General features: G+C 44.7%; 2 protein-coding genes across 4 annotated transcripts in view; one reads left to right on the top strand and one right to left on the bottom strand.

Moving 5' to 3' along the window:
- The window catches only part of LOC135898911 (sodium- and chloride-dependent glycine transporter 1-like), a 968957-nt gene that overhangs the window by 54137 nt on the left and 894456 nt on the right, over window positions 1–20364 (top strand). The window lies entirely within an intron of this gene.
- Window positions 561–20364, bottom strand: part of LOC139052459 (uncharacterized) — a 31899-nt gene continuing 12095 nt past the window's right edge. The window contains exons 5-10 of one of the 3 annotated variants that reach the window (XM_070529576.1): window positions 19772–20014; window positions 16105–16341; window positions 8923–8997; window positions 7686–8017; window positions 4433–4574; window positions 561–964 (exon numbers count right to left, since the gene is read on the bottom strand). In XM_070529576.1, the coding sequence (XP_070385677.1) occupies window positions 923–964; window positions 4433–4574; window positions 7686–8017; window positions 8923–8997; window positions 16105–16341; window positions 19772–20014 (1071 nt within the window). In that variant the 3' untranslated portion in view covers window positions 561–922. The remainder of the gene's footprint in view (window positions 965–4432; window positions 4575–7685; window positions 8018–8922; window positions 8998–16104; window positions 16342–19771; window positions 20015–20364) is intronic. The other 2 variants (XM_070529577.1, XM_070529578.1) reach the window with 2 other exon arrangements.

The raw sequence follows: 20364 nt of genomic DNA, 5'->3' as shown, positions 1-20364 counted from the left end.
GTGAACAGGACGTGTGTGCCTCTGCTGTTGTCTTTGCCAGCGTGGGGGCGAAGGACTCCCTCAAGCCATCCTTGAATGGCTTTTCCCTTCGCCTCCCATCACATGTATATGTGATAAACCAATAAAGAATCGATCAATCAGTACCAAAGGTCTAGAGATGGAGAATTTAGCTAACGAACTATGATTTAAAGCTTTCACGCGTCAATCGATAAAGGTCGTATAGGTTACGATCGTCTGCCGACAATGGCACCACAGGATCTAAATCCCTACAATGCAGGCCATATTTTGACAAGATCATGACGTAAGAGGTCTATGATCATAATTAAAAAGCCAGGTAATCTTTTTTTTGGGGGGGGGGGTGGGAGGGGGATGTGGCTCTGCACTACTGCGTTCCCTAGCCACCAGTTTAGAGTCGTTAAATCGCATCAGTTATACAAGTTGCTGGCAAAATAAGATACTCGTAGCAGGCTTCTGCATATATTTCGTTTGTTACGAACTAGAACCAGATGTGCCAACTGCTGCTTTGCTTACGCAGTAAGAAAATTGCAACTTTCCAGACACATGGATAAACTTTTTACTGTCGGTACAACACTGAGCCTTGTGATCATCACGCTTTACCCTGCATCCCCGAAGAAAAAAAAAAAAAAAAAAAAAACGTGGACACGGAATAGCACAGGGCTTAAAAGAAAACTTAAAAAAGTCACAACTTCTGCACAAGTTGAGCAGCGTAACAGTCGAACCACCGTTGACCTTGAGCCTGCAGTCCGAAGGCACAAACGCGGGAGCTTCTTTGCGCATTCACGCCGGGTGAGCAAGTCGTTGAAGGTGTTACGGATGCATCGAGATGCGCTTCACGCTCCTGTACATCAGGCTCATAGCTTGGACTGCTTGCCCTTGTATCAAGCGCGAAACCTCGGCTTTCCTAATAGGGTGAGTACTTCTCCATGAACTCCTGGGAAATTGACTGAAAAATTGGCAAGGTATTGTGTTAGGAGGGTCTTCTAATCTTTTTTTCTCTCTACGTTATGGCTTTTCAATGTGACATAACTGATGATGCAACTGCGTGCTACGAACTTAACTACGATTATTCCTAGGACACCTGCTTCACACACTGTGTACCGGGTGCATTCTTGTTAGGAAAGGTTGACAAAGCAATGCATGGCCATAGCTTTCTCACCGGAAAAGTACCCGACACACAAAAGTAAAAGAATGGGGACGCTGCAACGTGCCATGATTGCTGAGGAACCAATATAAACCATAGTGAGCAACATTTTGGAGACAAGTTCTTGAGAGACTTCACACAGGTGTGGCGTAAGTTGGATCTGAAGATCTATCTGGCCTTTTGATGAAATAGCGCCCCTTCCACGTCTACAGAGCGTCGCAGCGAGGTCAAAAAGGTATCAAAATACAGGTCTCAACATAACGAGCGAGAATTAGTCACGTACTATGTAACATTACCCGTACGGACGTAATTAGCACCAATGTAGTAAAAATTACCCACATTGTACCATAGACCATACAATCAGCGCGATTGGCCCACCTGGCCTATTCGATAAGAAGAAAGGCGTGTCAACCAAAGTGGACAACAAAAGAAGAGAACGTTGGCGTACACATGTGCGTAAAAAAAGCGAATGAAAAAACTCCAGTTCATTAAAAGAAAGAGGGTCAAAAGACCGAGGAAAATAATGCAAATAATGCAAAAGTATAGTGCAGTTATGCAACATTGCATCTTTATTGCTCAAATTTCAGTATAATGTAATATGCGACGTACGCCGACCTTTTCTTTCACGTCCTCTTTGGCTGAAAACCCTTTTAAAGCACGACAAATACGGTAAATAACGTAAAAGCAGCGGACGTAGGGTGAAACTACCTTTTCAATCGGGGAGCAGTTCCACGAGGTTTTTATTGGGACAGCTATCGAGGTTTTATAAATGAATGACTGCATTCCCGCCATAAGAAGTAAAATTCAAGCTAGCAATATGAGCAGTAAGCACGCACTCAAACGTGCACGACCATAAAGTTCTTATGAAATGTGACGGAGAAGCGAGGCTGTCAGTCGGTAACGTCGACAGACTAGGACGACACTCAGCGCATCCTTATTCTCATAACAGCGTTGTTTGGAATGGAAATATCACCCTCCAAGGGTGACGGCGTTCCGTTGAGAACTAAGTTTCGACCATGTTGATAGGCTCTAACGCGAAATGAGACGGCTGCGTTATTTTTGATTCCTAGGAAACAATAAGTACTAGAGCCTTATCCTTGCTTCCACCCTATGCAAGCAAATGTTCAGTTCTCTTTTGGTTGGTGCATCATTGCAGGTTTCTTTATCCTGTATGCCCTTTCCCGGCCAGACGGGTTGCCGTCTATCTTTGGGCTTCGTTATACTATAGGAGCACCTTGACGCTCGTTAGCGCATAGGAGTAGAATCACAAACGTGCGAGCAGTGTGTGATACATTGGCAGACCGTCATGCGTTAATCACAAAGCAGTGATGAATTTTCTCAACTACTGTTCTTCGGCTTCCAGCTTCACAGCAGGTACTACTGAAGCTGCAGTCAGAAAAAATAAAAGAAACATGCGTATCTCAGGCACAGTGGGAATCAATCTAAGCGAAGCTTTCTGTGCTGTTTGCGTTCATTGACGCTGTTTGGCGGTTATGCTGACGGCGTACGACAGTCGTCATGCGATGTTAAATGTTACCTTTCTTGCGCCACTTGAGTTTGTCCACATGGTACATAGAACACAGATAAACGTGCCATTAATTCCAAACGGTCAATGCTTTCTGACTAAGCATTTTCATTCTCCCATGTCCTGTTAGCTAAACTGTTGCGAGTGCAGTGGCAAAAGCATCACCCGTTTCCCTATGACGTCGGTACGGGATCTGGTTGTACCTGTTCCCTGCCTCCTCCTCCTCCTCCTCCTCTCTCTCTACTACGTTCTCCCTACCTCGTCCCTGGACTGCCGTTGCTGTTGCGCGTGCTTACGGAGGCAAACGCGGCAGGTTCTGCAATGCTTTTGCAGGGGTCACGCCTAACTACGGCTTCCAAAGGGCCTTGTGGTGTCCCCCAGGGCACGTCAGAGGGCATTGTGGCCTCGCTCTTCTGAAACGTCTTTGGCGTCGCCTATTTCGTTTCCTGCGCCCCTGCCGTGAGCTCTTAACGATCCGTCGACGCGGCGTGCAAGGCAGCAGCAGCAAAGGAAAAGTCGAAAGACGAGCAAATGAAAGCTTCGCTTTAAAAAGAAAAGCTACGCACCAACTTATTCTTATAAACAATACATTCCTTTTCTTACCAAGATCTAAAAGAAAATTTGAGAGCACCCCTTTGCCAGTCTAGCGACTTCTGTACTTCTTTCCTTGTTGCCGTTTACCTGTGTATAGGTTGACGAAATGTAAGGGCTTTAGGTCCTACTTGTCATAATACGAGTCAGTAAGCGAGAAGCTGGCCCAAGGTCTATGTCATTTAGTTGGATCACTTGCTGTGAAGATGGAGATAGAGGCTGGACACTTAGAATGATTGTCCTACCGGACGCACTCAGAAAATAGACGTTTGTTTTCTGTTCTGGGACTGAGGAAGGAATAGGTTTTGAGGGCACACTAATGAAACATTAACATAGCAATCATCGTTCCTTCGTTCATGTCGGGAACCTGAATTTCCACGTTGAATCGAAAATTGATTTTTCACAGAAAAATGCCTTAACGCGAAAATATGAAATTAGAAATGACACTCAAAAACAAGCTGAAAAAGTCAATGTAGTGTAGAAACAGCAATCTATGCCGCCTGAAACTACTTGAAAAGAGGTCTTGAGGTTTAAGCGTCGAATATAGGCCGACGTTATATAAATGGGACATGACTGTTATGATAATATTCTGGATATCAATATTAGGTGAGCTTACAACGGACAATATTCTTACCGGGAAGACCAGGCATGTGGTTCTTGTAGCGCGGAGAAAGCATCTGGTGCTTGCAATCGAGCAGACAGGAATACAGAGATTCATGACCGAGCAGATACTAACTGCTGTCAAAGTTCTTCAATGCATTTTTAATGAATGGCTAGCACTAGCAATTGCGCTGTGGTGGAGCACTTATTAACTGTCACTGTGCTTTCCTTTGCATTGTGAAATTTTAATCTGAGAGCGTCGTTGTTTGAAGGGGGCTGTCTGCTCGTGGTTTCATAGAGAAAAACAAACAAATACTGAAGAGCGTAGTATCACTAATAGGAGAAAGGTAACTAATGACGACAATCCACAAAGTGAAGATATTCAAGGCGGCATCGTAACTACTCACAACCTAAATGTTGCACTGTGTTCTGAACGGCAACTGTACTACCTATGACAATAAGGCGCCTACTTTTAATTAGTAGGCGAATAAGTCAACAGCGAGTCAGCTTTTACGCAGTCATTTATGGTACAATCAGCGGGTTCGCTCTCTCACCTTGTCATGCTTGGTTCCCAGGTGCCTGCGTAGGTGCAGCAGGTACTGCACCGTGAATTCGAACACTGTGGCCTTGTCCGTCTTCTCACTCAAGCCGGGCACAAGCGACCGCAGGGTCTGGCAGGCATTCTTGATGCGAGTCCTGAGCAGAAAACCACTGCATTCAGCTTTTGTATCAGGCATGGGCTAAAGGGTAAAACAGTTGGGATGCCCTTCTTACCCAATGCCTCATTCGAGGCCCTTCAGAAAATTTCAATGTGTTAACATTAGGAGTGTCAAAGTGGAAAAAGGAAAAATGCATATGTAGGATGCCGGTCCCGTGGTAGCGGTAGGGATACGATGGGAAAGCGTAGGAGTGCATGTATATATATATATATATATATATATATATATATATATATATATATATATATATATATATATATATGCACACTGCCGTTGGTCTGCTTCGGACCGACGTCAGCTACACTTGGCTCCTCGAAAAGGCAGGACGTGCGTTGAGTGAGCTCCCCAACAACACTTTGCAATGTGGTGAACGCGGTTTAAATAACGGATCGGGGACCTCCAAGAGGTGCGACGTAATGCTCTCGCATTTCTTTTACATCTGCCGCTAAATCACCGCTAAATAACTGAATAAATGAATAAATTAGACGGCCTATATTCTATGACACAATAGACCACAATAGACCACATCTATGTCATCAATCACATAATCCAGAAATCTCCACAGTACATAAAACCTCTCTATATGGCTTTCATAGATTACAAAAAAGGCATTTGATTTAGCGGAGATACCAGCAGTCGCGGAGGCTTTACGTAATGAAGGGGTAGAAACCACTTACGTAAATACCTTGGAAATTATCTACAGAGATTCTACAGCCACCTTAATTCTACACAAAAAAGTAGGAAGATACCTATAAAGAAAGGGGTCAGACAAGAAGACACAGTCTCTCCAATGCTATTCACTGCGTGCTTGGAAGAAGTATTCAAGCTATTAAACTGGGAAGGCTTAGGAGTAAGGATCGACGGCGAATATCTCAGCAACCATCGGTTTGCAGATGACATTGTCCTTTTCACCAACACTGGGGACGAGTTACAACAAATCATGGAGGGCATTAACAGAGAGAGTAAGAGAGGGGCTGAAGGTTAATACGTAGAAGACAAAGATAATGGTGAATAGCCGGGCAAGGGAACAAGAGTTCAGGATCGCCAGTCAGCCTCTAGAGTCTGTGAAGGAATATGTTTACCTAGGTCAATTACTCACAGGGAACCCTGATTATGCGAAGAAAATTTACAAAAGAATGAAGATGGGTTGGAGGCAAACGGCAGACACTGTCAGCGCCTGAATGGAAGCTTACCACTATCAGTGAAAAGAAAGGTATACAAACAATGCATTCTACTCAAGGACCGCGCAAAGCGCGATAGAAGGAAGAATGATAGGCTTAACGATAAGAGACAAGAAGGCGTGGACCAGAGAGAAAACAGGGATAACCGATATTCTAATTGACATTAGAGCAAAGAATGAAGCTGGGCAGGTCATGCAATGCGCAGGTTAAATAATCGGTGGACGATTAAGGTTACAGAATGGGTGCCAAGAGAAAGGAAGCACAGTCGAGGATGGCAGAAGACTAGGTTGGGTGATGAAATTAAGTATTTTGCAGGCGCCACTTAGAATCAGTTGGCGCAGGACAGGGGTGATTGGAGATCGCAGGGAAAAGCCTTTGTCCTGCAGTTGGCATAAAATAGGCTGATGAAGGTGATGATGATACGACACTTAGGACAAGGCGAACAGAGAGCGGATGAGACGTCAAGAAGCCTTGGGTTTTATCAAATTGGTTTCATAGCAAATGATACTGTACAGATTGTGGATAGCAGTCAGCGGATATGTACACAGGAATAAAAGGGATATTTTACATGGAAGAATTTCTGTCTAAAAGCGATGCGCAGTAATGACGGGAGTCGCATTCAATTGCTGCATACATCACAATATTTGTACGTGGTACCGCACAAAGCTTCGCGACGTCCGGAGGTGATTAATAGTTTAAGCCGAATGTTGCGCGTAACGGTAAAGGGCCTGCCAACGATGTGGTAATAACAAATGACAGGGTGTAGATTTAACATCCGGGACTAGACATGATGATAGTACTAGAAGGCTTGCTCATGGTGAGGCCTCTAGAAACTTGAATTTATTTTTTTGAATATGGGTTGTTGGTTTGTTTCACACAACACCACTTTCTTCGCCGCATGCGCTTTCAAGGCTCTCTGATTCTGTACCCGCGAGAAGGGCTTGTCTGTCCACGCAATTTCCTTTTAACTAAGCTATTCCGGAGTTAACACTTGTTTCGCCATTTTTTTCAGTTTTGTTCTTCCCGATATATTAATTCTTATTTCGGAGGCAGTTTTAGGAAAGACTGATATATACATACATAAATCAAGAAAAGCGAGAATTTTTGTACCAACTACAGGGCATAAAACAAGAGCTTCAAAAGTGAATGAAATTCGGAACATTTATCATGTAAGACTAACGACAAATAAAGAGAGCGAGAGAACAATGCATTCGTCGAATAAAGTGTTTAAAAACGTAGTAATGTGTTTGAATGACGTAAATAAAGCAATTAAGCACAATACATTGAAGTGATAGTTGGTGTATTTCCATCCCAAAAGTTCGGGGAAACATGGCAATATTTCGTCTTACTTTTTGTGGCGTATTGCAACGCTTCATGTCCTACGAGTCAGATAATTCAAGTCAGTAACAATTTCATTCACACTCTAAATTTTGATTTTTATAAAAACAAAAATGTGGAGGAATTTCGAAGAACTGGCTGGTCGTCGTCCTTGTGCGCTCTGATCTAATGCGGGCTAGTGTGAGCACTTACTCAGATACTCTATATAAAGTGGCACCGCGCCCGCTTTGCATCGGCAAAAACATATGTGACTTGCAGACGACATCTGACGTGGGGAAGTTATTTCGTAGTGGCCAAGGCACAGAGCTCGAACTTGATTGCCGCTCAAAGAAGATTAGACACAAAGCTGCGAAGTTTCAGTTCAAGATTTGGAGCGTAGACTACGAATAAACGCATTCTTTTTTTTCTCTATGGGATTTCCATAAACTTTACTCCACTGAACCAAAGGCACGCTTAGAGAAACTTGCACATGAACAGTCAAAACAGCGAAAATGTATGTTACACGCGATACAGGCCCATCCTATTGCAGGGTGACTGGTTCAGCACAGCGGCAGTCTTAAAGCAAGCACCTCCTTTTCCGCTCCTTTTCGTTGTGGTTCTCGCGGCCGTTGAAAGGCATGTAGTACGGTACGTTGTCCAGCGGGCCGACCATGTGCTGGATCTGTCCCATGTTGGCCACGCGAGTGGTCACGCCACCCATGATGTCGCCGCCCGCGGCATCTCCGGCCGCACCACGGCTGAAGTCGGCGGCCGAGGTCACCTCGTCCGCTCCCAGTGTGGCGTGCAGGCCGCTGTCGGCGGCCGTCGCTGTAGCACTGCTGCTGCTGGCACCGCCGGCGAGACCGGCTGCCGCACCGGCCGCTGTACCGGAGTGACCGGCTGACGTCATGGGGAGGTAAGCCTGCACGAAGACAGGCAACGGACATCTGTAAACAAACTTCTGCCAGCAATTACAGAAAAAAAATTATATCCCAACACTTCAAGGCTTCATGGGGATATTTAAGACGGCTTGCACTTAGACTGCGACTTCAATTTCAACAGCTCAAGACACGGCACCACACACTGATGCTACTCATACTACGAATCTGGGTTGTCCCAGTTAAAAGGTGCAGAACCAACCGGCGCAGACCCGCACTTGTTTCAACCGCTGGGTAGCGGGTTTTGAGTGGTGCTTCTAGTGTTTTTGTGACATCGCGTGCAAGCAGTCTACGCCCGTACCTAAATGGTGCTTGCAGGCAAAGGCGCACAAAGGCGATGACACGTACGCACTCTAGAACTATTGTGGCAGGAATATTGCGTCCTATTTATCGCTCCTAAATGTGCGCACCTAAGGACATGGAATAGAGTAGCCCCATCGTATATGACGACACCCGTGGTTTTTAGTTTGCGATCGTCGGCACATCTTTCGCAAATCTTGTAGCTCTCCGTCTAGCAGCAGTGACGGTTATTCGCTAATATCGCCCGCGTCTGTCAGCTTCCTGTCTTGTCGTACAACCCAGAACAACACGCCATGCAATTAACAATATAGCCTGAATCTGCCTTACCTAGAGCCTTTTCGTAAACTGGAATTCTTCTTGTTTAAGTAAGGAGGGACGGAAGAGAAGGGTCAATATTAAAGGAAGTGCCCTAAATTATCCCCAATTTCTAATAAAACAAAATTTCCAGGAGGAAAAGGGCCCCGTAGAAAGAGGCAGCTTTTGTGATCATAAAATTCTTCTCAAGATTTGGGAACTCGCTGAGCCGCTGTGCCTTTCTGCGCCTTCGCCTGCCCGCGAACTTTGCAGTGTGTTGTTGGGAGTGCCATACCCGAGTCTGTAGGGCTTCGCACGGGCTGCTGATGTTGGCTCCTCCGGGGTATCCACAATCAGTACGCCAGCAGCACTGAATGGGCCAGTACATTAAAAAAAAAAGTCGAGCATCCAAACACATTAGGGGCCACGCCCATGTCTCGCAGAGCCAAGCCGCCTCTTTCGCGCATGGTTAGTGTTCGTAGCTCCAATAGCACTGATCTGGCGATGCCCCGTTGCGTTCTATAGCGCAAAGGCATCGCAAAGTGATGGATGCCGAATCGATCGCCAATCAAAATAATAGCAACGAAGTTCAGTAATGCCGATAGCAATATCCATGCTTCACAAAATACACTCGAATATTTCTCCTATCATTCTTCATATGATCAAAATAAAAAAAGAGCCGAGTGCTCTGAAAGCACCTCCTAAATCTGAACTATTAGGCTATAATGTCCAAAGCGTCATTTTAGCTAACACCAGAGCTTTTGTAAGTGAGAAGACGGTGTTAACAATGTGCGGCACTGACAATTATTGCAGAGTTAGAGGAACAGCAGATGAGATAGCGACTATTGCACTGTATTGGAATCTACAAGCATAACCATATTGGCCACTGTTTATGTATTCTTTTATGGAAGACGATGTTGAAGAAATTCGCTGCCCTCCCCTGATCTATTTCTTCTGTCCTGGTTTGAAGCCTACCGAATACCATTGAGCCCAATGCAAGTGCACGGGCATCTGCCCCTGCACGTGCATGGTGACGGATAACCAGCGTAAAGAAAGATGTGTACTTAGAGAAGGAATTCACGTAGGAAGCACCGATTTCGAATGAAGTTTAATCAGAAGCATCCAAGTGATTTATACATCTTATCATGCGAGATCACTGGTGAAAGAACCTCGATTTGAAGTGCTTGTTAGTTCATTCCACGTTCTTATGCGCACTGTGTATCTGCCACTTTGGCACTGCACCAACGTACCCAAACTTGCTGCACTTTTCTGTTAGTATAGGTGTTCTCTATTTACAATGCTATGTCGGGGCCATTTGGGGGAGCGCCGAACTCTGTGCACAGTCGTCCAACCCATTATCGAGGGTGGTGGCTTCCGGCAGGCCATTGCCATCGAAATGTTCGCCACCGCGAGAAAATCCTGGCCTACTACGCCGTGCAGACGTGTGGATAGCCTATCTCTGCCCGTCCTTTGAAGTGATCTAATTTGACGAATATATTTCTCCTAGAACAAAAAAAAGAAGTGGCAGACTTCTGAACCACGTAATATATCGCTCTAGCTATATTATTCTTTCCTGCAAGCGTCTCTTGGAAACGAACAGTACCACAACACTCAATCACAGTTTCAGTTTTACTTTCAGAATACAATCGAAGTTCTCGCGAACGACCTCTCTCCAACACATCTTCTGTGATCCAACCAAGAAGCAACAAGAGTAGTCACGCAAAAACAGCTCTCACAAATGAGAGTCCAACCAAGGGAGAGAAGTGATGCGGCGATTAGTTCGTATCTATAGGGTGGACACCATTGGCATGGGACAAGGCTATGTCCTACTGCGGATTATCTCGGATGATGATCACGATAAAATGACACGGGTTCCTTTTGATCGGCGCCTCAACTCCTCTGAGAAAGACCTTTCACGAACCTATCCCCGCTTTTCGAGAAAGAAAAATAAACAAGTAGAAAAAAAAACTGACTGGTGATCCCGAGGGGACGCTTTCGAAAGCACAACTCCGCATTAGAACTTTGTATCATGGGTAGTGAGTTCTTACTCACGATTTTGCAGTGACTTAATCTGGCACTGGCTTCTAGAAAGTGTTTTTAGCGCCATCATACTTGGAGCTCATGGTAATATCAAAATATTACACCTCCCCCAAGGCGATGCGCGCGTAGACAGCGTGACTCGGCTCAACGCGGTGCGGCACAAATATTGTTCTGATGCATACAAGAACCTCGTGACGTTCTATTAAACAAGCCTCCGGCGCAATGCCCACTAGGCACTGTCGAACAAGAGAGCGCAACTTTCTCCTGCTCATGTCGCGGCACTTTTCAGCCATACTACGTGCCACACGCACGGGGCCTCCTCCAGTGATGAACGCTTGAATATACGTCCATGTTCACCGCACAAGTGCAGAAAGTTGATGGCTAAAGTAACCAGGGGCCGCACTTACTAATATGTACGCTCGATAATTATGCCATTAGTGATATCACCGTCCTTATCAGGTTTAACGAAGCGCTTCGTACACGAAGGCCGTTCGTAAGAACAGGTACCAGCCATCATTAAAACGAATATATTAGCGAAAGAGACCGGTCAGTAGAACCAGTTCTTACGAACGAAGGACTTCTCGTTATCGCAGCTTTTGGGGGCCGGATAGGCAGTGCCACTCGTAGGCGGGATTTATTTGCCAAACCTTATATGGAAAATGTCAGGAAACGCGGCCAGCCAAGACAAAATGTTATTACTATCGAAGTGCGAATTTCGCCTCTCGAAGTGCATTCAGAACGCAAGTCGTGCACCGGAACTGTTGGTCATTTTTTAAATCTTTCTGCGAGTGCCTAATGTCATGTTGGCTATCGCGCAGGGAGGTTTACCGGATAGTGCAGTTCGGGTGGGTATCATCGTGCTAAAGGTTGTGCGGCCATGATTGTATACAACCTTTTTTGTATACAACCTCTTTATCAAAATGCCTCACGCGGAAGCTTTTGCTTTCAGTAACGGAATATCAGCGGCGAACATCACGAAATCTGCTATTATGACTATAGGCTGTTTTATATTTCTAAAAAATTCAAGTTTTAAATTTCAGAATTGCAGCCGGTCAGTGCTCAAAGCCTGTCTATTCGTAGCAAATACGACCAGTACCAGTATTACAATCTTAGTCCACAAAACCTGCATCAGATTACGTTCGAACTCTCATTAGTTGAACGTAAGACAGCTTCGAGATACATTAGGAACTGTAATACCTACGCATTTCTACAAAATTTGATGAAGTTCATCTATAAACAAGTGCTAAGTATTCTTACTGTGAGATTTAGGTGCACGTTAAAGAACCCCAGGTGGTCAAAATTTCCGGAGTCCTCCACTACGGCGTGCCTCATAATCAGAAAGTGGTTTTGGCACGTAAAACCCCAAATATTATTATTATTATTATTCTTACTGTGAGAGATGCCTTGAGGACTGACCAGTTTTGCCAGAGTCGAACATGTCGTCTAGGCTCATCGAAGTGTTGTTTGAAGGGATAGAGTGTTATTTCTGCAAAATTATTTTCTTCAGCAGTCATTATTATAGATTTCATTATTTTAGCCGCTGATAGTTTTGTGTTTTCGTAAAAAATATAGTTTTTGCTGCAGATGAAAACAGGCTCTTACTCATTGAAGCCAGCGGTCTAATGGTAAGCGAGCTACATGACCAAATGAGTGAAACTGAGGTAAACCCTCGGGAACGCTGTCTCTATTTATCTGGGAAGGAATGGTTGTAACGAAATGAATGGATACCGCTTATCTACAAATGTATAAAACAGGTCACTATCCTTCATCGCGAGATATGTGCCGCGCAAGTGCGGGCCAGCTGAATGATTATCTCGTGTGAGTTGGGACTGGTTTACCACGGAATTTAGGTCCTTTGGACTGTGCCATTGCTTGGCAGCTTTCTGTAATGAGTGCTCGTCATGTCGAGTGGCCGGTGCTTGTTGTCACGTACAGGTATATTGCTTGACCTGTCGAAAACAAGCTCAGCAATGTTGCCTTTAGGGTTCAGCGGTAGTAAGGGGTTCAGCGATTCAGCGCTTCAGCGGGTTCAGTTGGTAGTAAGGCATTATTCTCAGTAGTGGATCAGGGAGCTGCATTCACGAAGCTTTTTCATCGTTAATGCTATTCGTCACAGGCCAATCGACTTCGCTAATGATACGTTCAATACCACAATTGGCTGGTGTTAACTCTTATGGATAGTTCTAGCATGAGAACTTATGTATACGGGAATCTATCTGCGGCTGTGCAGAGGTGCCGTGTGCGTGACATGTTCCTTTTAGTGCAAATTTGTGGTCAATTTCCAATCCCGGATAAATAAATTCCATAGTGCATTACTATTATAACATACGAAAGCCACGAGTTTCTCATACACTGTTATAAGGCACAACAAATGAATGTCTAAAACATGATTGTGATAATGGGATGGGGTACAGAGTCAGACTTTGCATGGCACAAGATGATTCAGTGATACAATGAATAAAAAAGATTAAAAGCATGTGGCTTACAGTGGCTTGGTGAGGGCAAAGAGCACATCCCTGCAGTGGTGTCACAGGGATCGTACAGGTGCGCATTAGGCGTCGCCTATTCCATACCTGGTGAGTACCGCTACGTAAAATCAGTGTTCATAAGGGGGTGCGAGGTGGGGTTGAGGAAAGGGGGCAGGAGAAAAAATTGATAACGAAGCATGGAAACGGTGATCTGATGAGAACACAGGTTTTAATGCCAGAGACTACAAAAGGATATGACATGCAGAAACTGACACGTACCGTTTCCATAGCCTCAATAATTTTCAGGGTAGCGCCACTAGCCGTTTGTATCCCGCCCCAAAACAATGCGAGAAAACGAAGGACTTTCAAGAACGAAAGCCGAGGTGAAGGATGAACACACCATAAGATGAAAAGAGACGACTGTGTTTAGCCGTAGAGAAGATAACTTTACCTGCTGAAGGACGTGCTCGAGGCCTGCGAAACGTCAAGCCGGTCGTTGTGTCACAGTCCTTGCAATAGCAGTGTTAAAACGCGATGAATTGAAATAACAACACACTTGGACACTGAAGGAGAAATGCTTGTCTCAATAAGAAATCACAAGTGATCATTTAGCAACGAAAACAACGTACGGGATATCACGCGTCATGTGGAACTGCATGGGAACTGCCTCTGTCATTCCCCTATGCTCTGTGTCCTCGATTTTTCTCGTGCATATACTAGGAGCCTTACAACAACGCGCAGCACCATTGTTTGCCATGCATGTACTCGGAACTTTAGAGTTGTGCGTGGCACTATTGTTAATGCTAGTTGGATGCTGATTCAGGCAGCATCTACGGCAGCCCTGTGTGTGTTGGTTAAGCAGCAGAATGAAAAAGTTGCATAAACGTGCATATTTTCAAGTCCATCATCGTTAACAGCTCGTTCAGCCCTAAACCGTCAAAATCGCTTATTATTGGGAGAAATGAATCTTGGGCAGCCTATAGATAGCGAGGAAGGAACAGAGGAGCATAGACAAGGCACAAACCCGAGTGCGCCTCGCTGGCTAATACAATTTTATGAAGTGCAGAGAAAGACCACATTGAGGCCCTACAGAACTAATAACACTCAACATTTGTGCGTCGATTCGACATACAAAAACAAGGCCTGCACCGGCAGATGATTACAGGTGTCAGTGAAGTGAAGTGAATATATTTGTGCTACCTTGTCATTAATGGAATAGCATCAAAACGAATGTACGCAAACCTCACACATATGCACAAGTGCTTCTAAGACAACGCGCATTTCCTGCCTATTTGCGGTGCATGCTTGCATACTAGAACTTCAGAGGTTTGGATGCTTGTAGGTGATACTTGAAAGTACGAACAAATGAAAATCTGAGCGAAAATTTAGGAGAGCCATGCTCACTGAGAGTGACACGCCAAAAGCTATGGAAAGGTAGGCCACAGCATGAGAACCACCACCTTGAACTGGTTACCATTCAGGGCAGACGTGTACCAGCTGGCACATTCTCACTAAATGTGCTACTGGTTCATACAGCCTACACGTGTGCCAGTAGACTTGTGCACGCCTGAGAACAGGTGCGCGAAGTCACGTTTCTGTGCCAAGTTCAGGCGTGCGACAATTCTGATTCTGATTCTGATTACCCTTGTCTTTTGCCTGTGGGTTCACAGTGATCAGACAGAGCCGAGTCACGCAACACAATCGTACTTAAGTCAGCACACGTGAAGACAAATATACCTAAATGGCAAAGAAAATTCTCCAATAACAGAACCTTCAACTCACCACGAATATTTACGTATATGTGACACTTTAAACTGACTGGACAAAAAAATCCGACGAAGATTTCGGCCCTATAGGTGTCGGCTCTATCTGGAACCTGGTATGAAATACCTAGATAAAGAAATGTTCTAATATGACGGGCGCAATCTTTCTCTCCACAGTCCATACACCATTTTACCTTTATTCCAATCAGGCTCAGGACATACCGCATGGGCCACCACACTAAAAATCACCCTAACTCAGAATTGACGTGCACCGAGTGGCTCAGTAAATGTAATAGGTAAACGATATGCTGATCATGCTTATAACTGCTAGCATGCACCAACCGGTTCATCATGCCACATCAGTCACCTACACAATATACACAACACGTATGAGTTTCTCAAGGAAAAGAAAGAAAAATAAACGAAGCTCCAATGTACTTACAAATGTGTCTGCCATGTCATAGAACAAAAAGTACAGAAATTCTGAGAAATGTCTACCAATTCGTAAGAATTCTTTGGATCAGCTGTCACTTCTCTTTTGCTTACTTGCTTACGTGCTTTTCCTGGCTTGCGCACGTCTACACATCTCTTTCCGGGTGCCAAATAAATGAAATCGGTGTATTGAATGGTGCAGAGGTGAGTTGCCAGTTTTTTTAACGCTACCAATAGTTTATTATTATTATACTGTTATCATATGTACCAATCAGTTCTTACGCTTATATTCAGCAGCTCCACAACAGGCTTTTCTGCACATACACCAGCAATGCAAAAAAGTAAGCTTTCAAGGCGGCCTGGCGAGAATTGTTTTTCTATCGGATCAATTTATTTGTTTCTTTGTTTCAATGGCTTCTTATCGCTTATAAAGCTATCAATCATTGAAATTTACGCTATTATAACGAGTAAATCTCCTAACTCCCCAAATTACGCATTTTTTTCTGCAGATAACAGCCATTACACTTTTCGCGTGACAGACAGGTTTCACTGGATACTCGCCAAAGAATGCATACGCATTACAAAAAATATTTGTGCTACCCTAGATTCCCATAGTGGCTGAACTATTGCAGCGCCACGTTCTCCTTTAGTGTTTTTGTCATGAAAACAATGTTCTTGGAAGCATAGCCTCCGCCATCAGGCGGCACGCGCCGGTGCGCTGGCAAATCTCGAAGGCCATGCTAGAGTAGCGCTGCGCGCCTTCGCAGTACTTGCCTGTGGAGTCGAGGTGCCCGTGAAAGGGGCCCAGCTGGCCCTCGGGTGCACCAGGAAGGGCGTCGCCGTCTGGTGCTGGAGCGTGTGCTGCGGCGGTGCCACGTACACGGGCGACGTCGGGTGTCGGTAGCGCAGCGCCGCAGCGTCGTAGCCGCTGGTGACGTGTTGCTGCGCGCAAGCACGCACACACGGAGAACGCGTTGCCACCGTCTTAACTACCGTTTTCTTCATCGAGCACTGGAATTAACAGATGAGGGGTGGGGCGTCGTTACTCACTCTTCGACTCTCACAGCATGCACGGGGGGTGAATGCCCTTCGGGAAGTGGGTCGTGCAGCGGGGCTGGTGGGTGAAACCTTAAAGTATAATTAAGGCATATGGACTCTAACAAAGCTGGCTTAATAATTTTTTGTTTATTTTCTTGTTATTCTGTCTAAGTCCACATAATTCTTATTTGTAATGTTTCGCTTCCACGCATAGATGCTTCTTTCTTCCAACAAAAGCACCAGTCTTTCATTTTAGAATTACTTTCTTTGACACGAGTTGGTGCCAACGATTCTTGAGCAATGGGAATTTCAATTGCATAGTGTATTATTTCGTTATGTTCTAATACGTGCCGCGGTATGTGGTTTAGAGGCTACGACAGTGTGGGGCTGAGCGCGAGCTGGAGGTCTTTGGTTTGAGACTGGCCGCGGCGGCCGCTTTTCGATGGGGGCGGAATGCAAAAACGTTTATTTACTTAGACCTAAGTGCACGTTAACGAACCCCAGGGTGTTAAAATTATTTCGTATTCACCCGGTATGGCGTGCCTCAATCAGATCCTGATTCTGGCTGTTAAAACCCGAGAATTAAATTTCAAGTGTGTTCTCACTAAACGCTAAATTGAAATGAACGACACACAATGACGCCCGACCGAAAGCAGAGTATTCCATAGTCTAATAAGAATTTCAGATCTCCACTTTGCCGTAGAGAGAAACAAATGAAGTTGTGAATTTGTTGGTAGCGTGTGTCGTCATTATGCCAGCGGCTCAACGTTTATACACTACGATTTATTATCTAATAATTTTGCCAACATATTTTATTGTGTAGTCTCACTAACTGTATGACCTAAATGACTTGCGATCACGAGAATATTTCTCTGGAGGCTACTATTATGACAAGCATTAACCCTTTAACAGAGAAGGGGAGGGTAATATGCGGAGAAAGAAAGAAACTTCCCGAAGTCTTAGCGTATCTGTCTACCGAATGCTTCGTCGGTAGAGGGTTGAAAACGCGCTGTTACAGCTTCTATTGAACTTTTACGCAGAGTTTCTTGCCTTTTTTTAGCACTCCGTTTAAGGGCAAGCGGCTGTCTATTGCGTAATAGACCAAGTAGCCTTGAGTCTTCATCAGTGTTGTGACAAAACAATGATTCGGCATTTTTGTGGAAAATTACACTTAGAATTATTTCATGCAGTAAGATATTTGTCACCTATGCTTGCCATGGCCGTCACTTTTAGCTGTTTACCGAAGAGGTTTTCGGAGAAGACGAGTTCAGAAAAAGAAAACATATTTTGCCGAAACGGAAATAAGAACTATTGCCGACGATCGCTGCAATATATCGCATGACGCCAACCAAAGCCACGCTGCTATTAACAGTTGTGGCGACATTGGCAGCCTGGAAAAATGATAGCAAAGGTAACAGTCAACACTCGTCTAGGGTAAATATTTTTGTGTAAATTTTCTTGCAATTAGGTCTCTTTTCCTAGCCTTCAAGATAAGCAAGGGGCATTAACAACACGCGCCCAGCCGAATATTTTTTCCCATGTTCCACGTGCCAATGTAAGTTCCTCGAATAGCAAGAGGGAAAGATTTGCACGTGTTATCATGAATACATTAACACACAGCAGCTTGTATGCGTCAAATCAGTGTTTTGGTGTCGCACCTCTGTAAGTAACTACAACCAAAATAAACCTTGCATTTGCCAAAGCCACCGACAGATTTGGTGTATCTCCTGGATGCATTGATAAAGAGCATTGTGGGGGCCATGTGCACAAATCGTACGAAGTTAGGTTGGTTAGCTCGAGTTCAACCTTGTAATGAATGCGCATCGAATGGTACAGGTAAAACTCTTGCTTTGGCTAGTTGGTTCGTGGTTGAATTAGTAAAGGCAAGGCGCAGAAGACCAGGACTGAAGAAGAACACGAACGACAGTACCGGCGCCACTCACAACTAAGTTCGTTTCCGCAACAAGCCCGCCTTATGTAGGTTAATCAAGCCGAATCAAAGACTATGCTCGATGAATTGCTTCCCGTGCTGCTCCAAGTGTGGTTCTTGTTTGCTCATTCGATATTTTGTGCCAGATATGATTCCCTAGTTGTCGATAGATTGCGGTATTTTACTTCTAATGCTTCGTGTGTGATTCGGCTTGATTAACCTACATAAGGCAGGCTTGTTGCGGAAATAAACTTAGTTGTCAGTGGCGCCGGTACTGCCGTTTGTGTTCTTCTTGAGTTCTGGTCTTCTCCGCCTTGCCCTTACTAATTCAAGAATGGCACAGGACAGTTAAGACTGACGACAATGGCGCTGTGTCCCATCTGTTGCGCTGTTATTGCAATGCCATTCAAGTTTGTGTTATTTGTTAGTTCGAATGCTCCGCGACAGCGCTCGAAAACACACTTCCGGTGCATTTTTTTTTCGGAAGCAGTTAGGTCAAGCGTTACTCATTAGTAATGCTGCAAAACAAGTTGAAGGTAGCTCTCACATGAAACACACATTCTTGAACTCTTCGTAGCTTTGCATTATCCCTTGGCATCAAGAAACCGGGGCCTTATTCGTGCATAATAAGTTTTCATAGGTTACAGTTTCTGTGTGTTTGTGTTCGCATTTGACGAAGCAGTTCGAAAACAATCTTTGCAAACGAGATCATTTATGAATTCTTCTGGTGTGCTGCCTTACAAATATTTCTTGCGTTGCATTCTAATATAACATCTACTATATAATTCCAAATACCGCTTACAATCAGATCGCTTTGGTAATAAAATAATCATTATGACTCTCAGGTCATTGATGAGGTCCTAGAATTAAAGCGCATTATTGCTTTCTCACATTCTCCTCACATAAAGCCTCTGATAACTTGCAAATATACTCGTGGCAGACCGCAAGTGACAGTATGTTAGAGGCTGTGCGTCGAAAGTGCGTAGTGTAGACCTTATTCTGACACGACGACATCACTCGTTGCTTGAAATCTTCATTCTTCCCGAAGGGCACAGTAAAACGAGAAACGGCGATGCATTAACTGCTTAGAGCTACGAATACAGGACTCAAGAAGCAGAAAGGCAGGTACTCGGCTTTTCTGGCGATAAGAAAATTTTTCAAATTAGTCTCGAGAACACAAGGCGGCAGTATCGAAGGGTGATAAATTGTTACTTCCATATTAGTTCTCTGAACACGACTATAATGAGAAAACAGAAAATGATAATCGAAGACTTCAATGTATGAGTCAGCAAATCCTTAGATGCCGGTTACCGCTGGCGGCCATGTTTAGGAATGTTGGTTTTGATGGCACAGTGGCCCACATATCTTTTCGCAATTCAGCTAGTCTGATGCCCTAGATGCACGCATATCTGCAACCGGTTGCGTTAATATGTCTAGACAGTTTTCCAAGTTCTAAAAAAAAAACAGGCTTACCATCTGTGCGGCAGCAGCTGCTGCAGCGGTTGCGTCATGCGTCTGTGGTTGCTGCTGCTGCTGCTGTTGCTGTTGTTGAGAGACGGTCATGAGGGGGGTGTACGTCATCTTGTCTTCGGAGCCCTCGAACTCCGCGTCGAGCGTGGTGTCTGGCTCCTCGGTCTTGCCAGCCGCCACTGTAGGCCCATCGAAAGAGCTCATCATGCCCTGGTCCAGGCCGAATGCGTCACTGGTCAGCTCCTCCTGCACATGCCAGAAGTGGAACACATCGTGCATAACGATTTTGATGCTGACGATGATGACGATGATAATGATCTCGTGCGCCATCGAGGGTCGATACCTGCAGCGCTGCTGGCATGGTGATTCAACACCTCCTATATACTTTTCAAGTACGTAGGAGGTGTTGGCTCATCATGCCAGCCTCCTGAAACACCCGCAGTGCAACGATAAACAATGCTATCGCTTTCAATGCCTCGAATTCGGGTAATTTCTTTTTTTTCTCGTTAAGACCTCTAACTTCATATTGTTAACTATGCATGTAAAAATGCTGCCCTATGGACTTCTTCCCTGCATTTTCTTACCACCTATACTCT

Source organism: Dermacentor albipictus, unplaced genomic scaffold, assembly GCF_038994185.2.
Source record: "Dermacentor albipictus isolate Rhodes 1998 colony unplaced genomic scaffold, USDA_Dalb.pri_finalv2 scaffold_23, whole genome shotgun sequence".
Classification (NCBI taxonomy): Eukaryota; Metazoa; Arthropoda; class Arachnida; order Ixodida; family Ixodidae; genus Dermacentor; species Dermacentor albipictus.
This window is presented reverse-complemented; position numbering and strand designations above follow the sequence as displayed.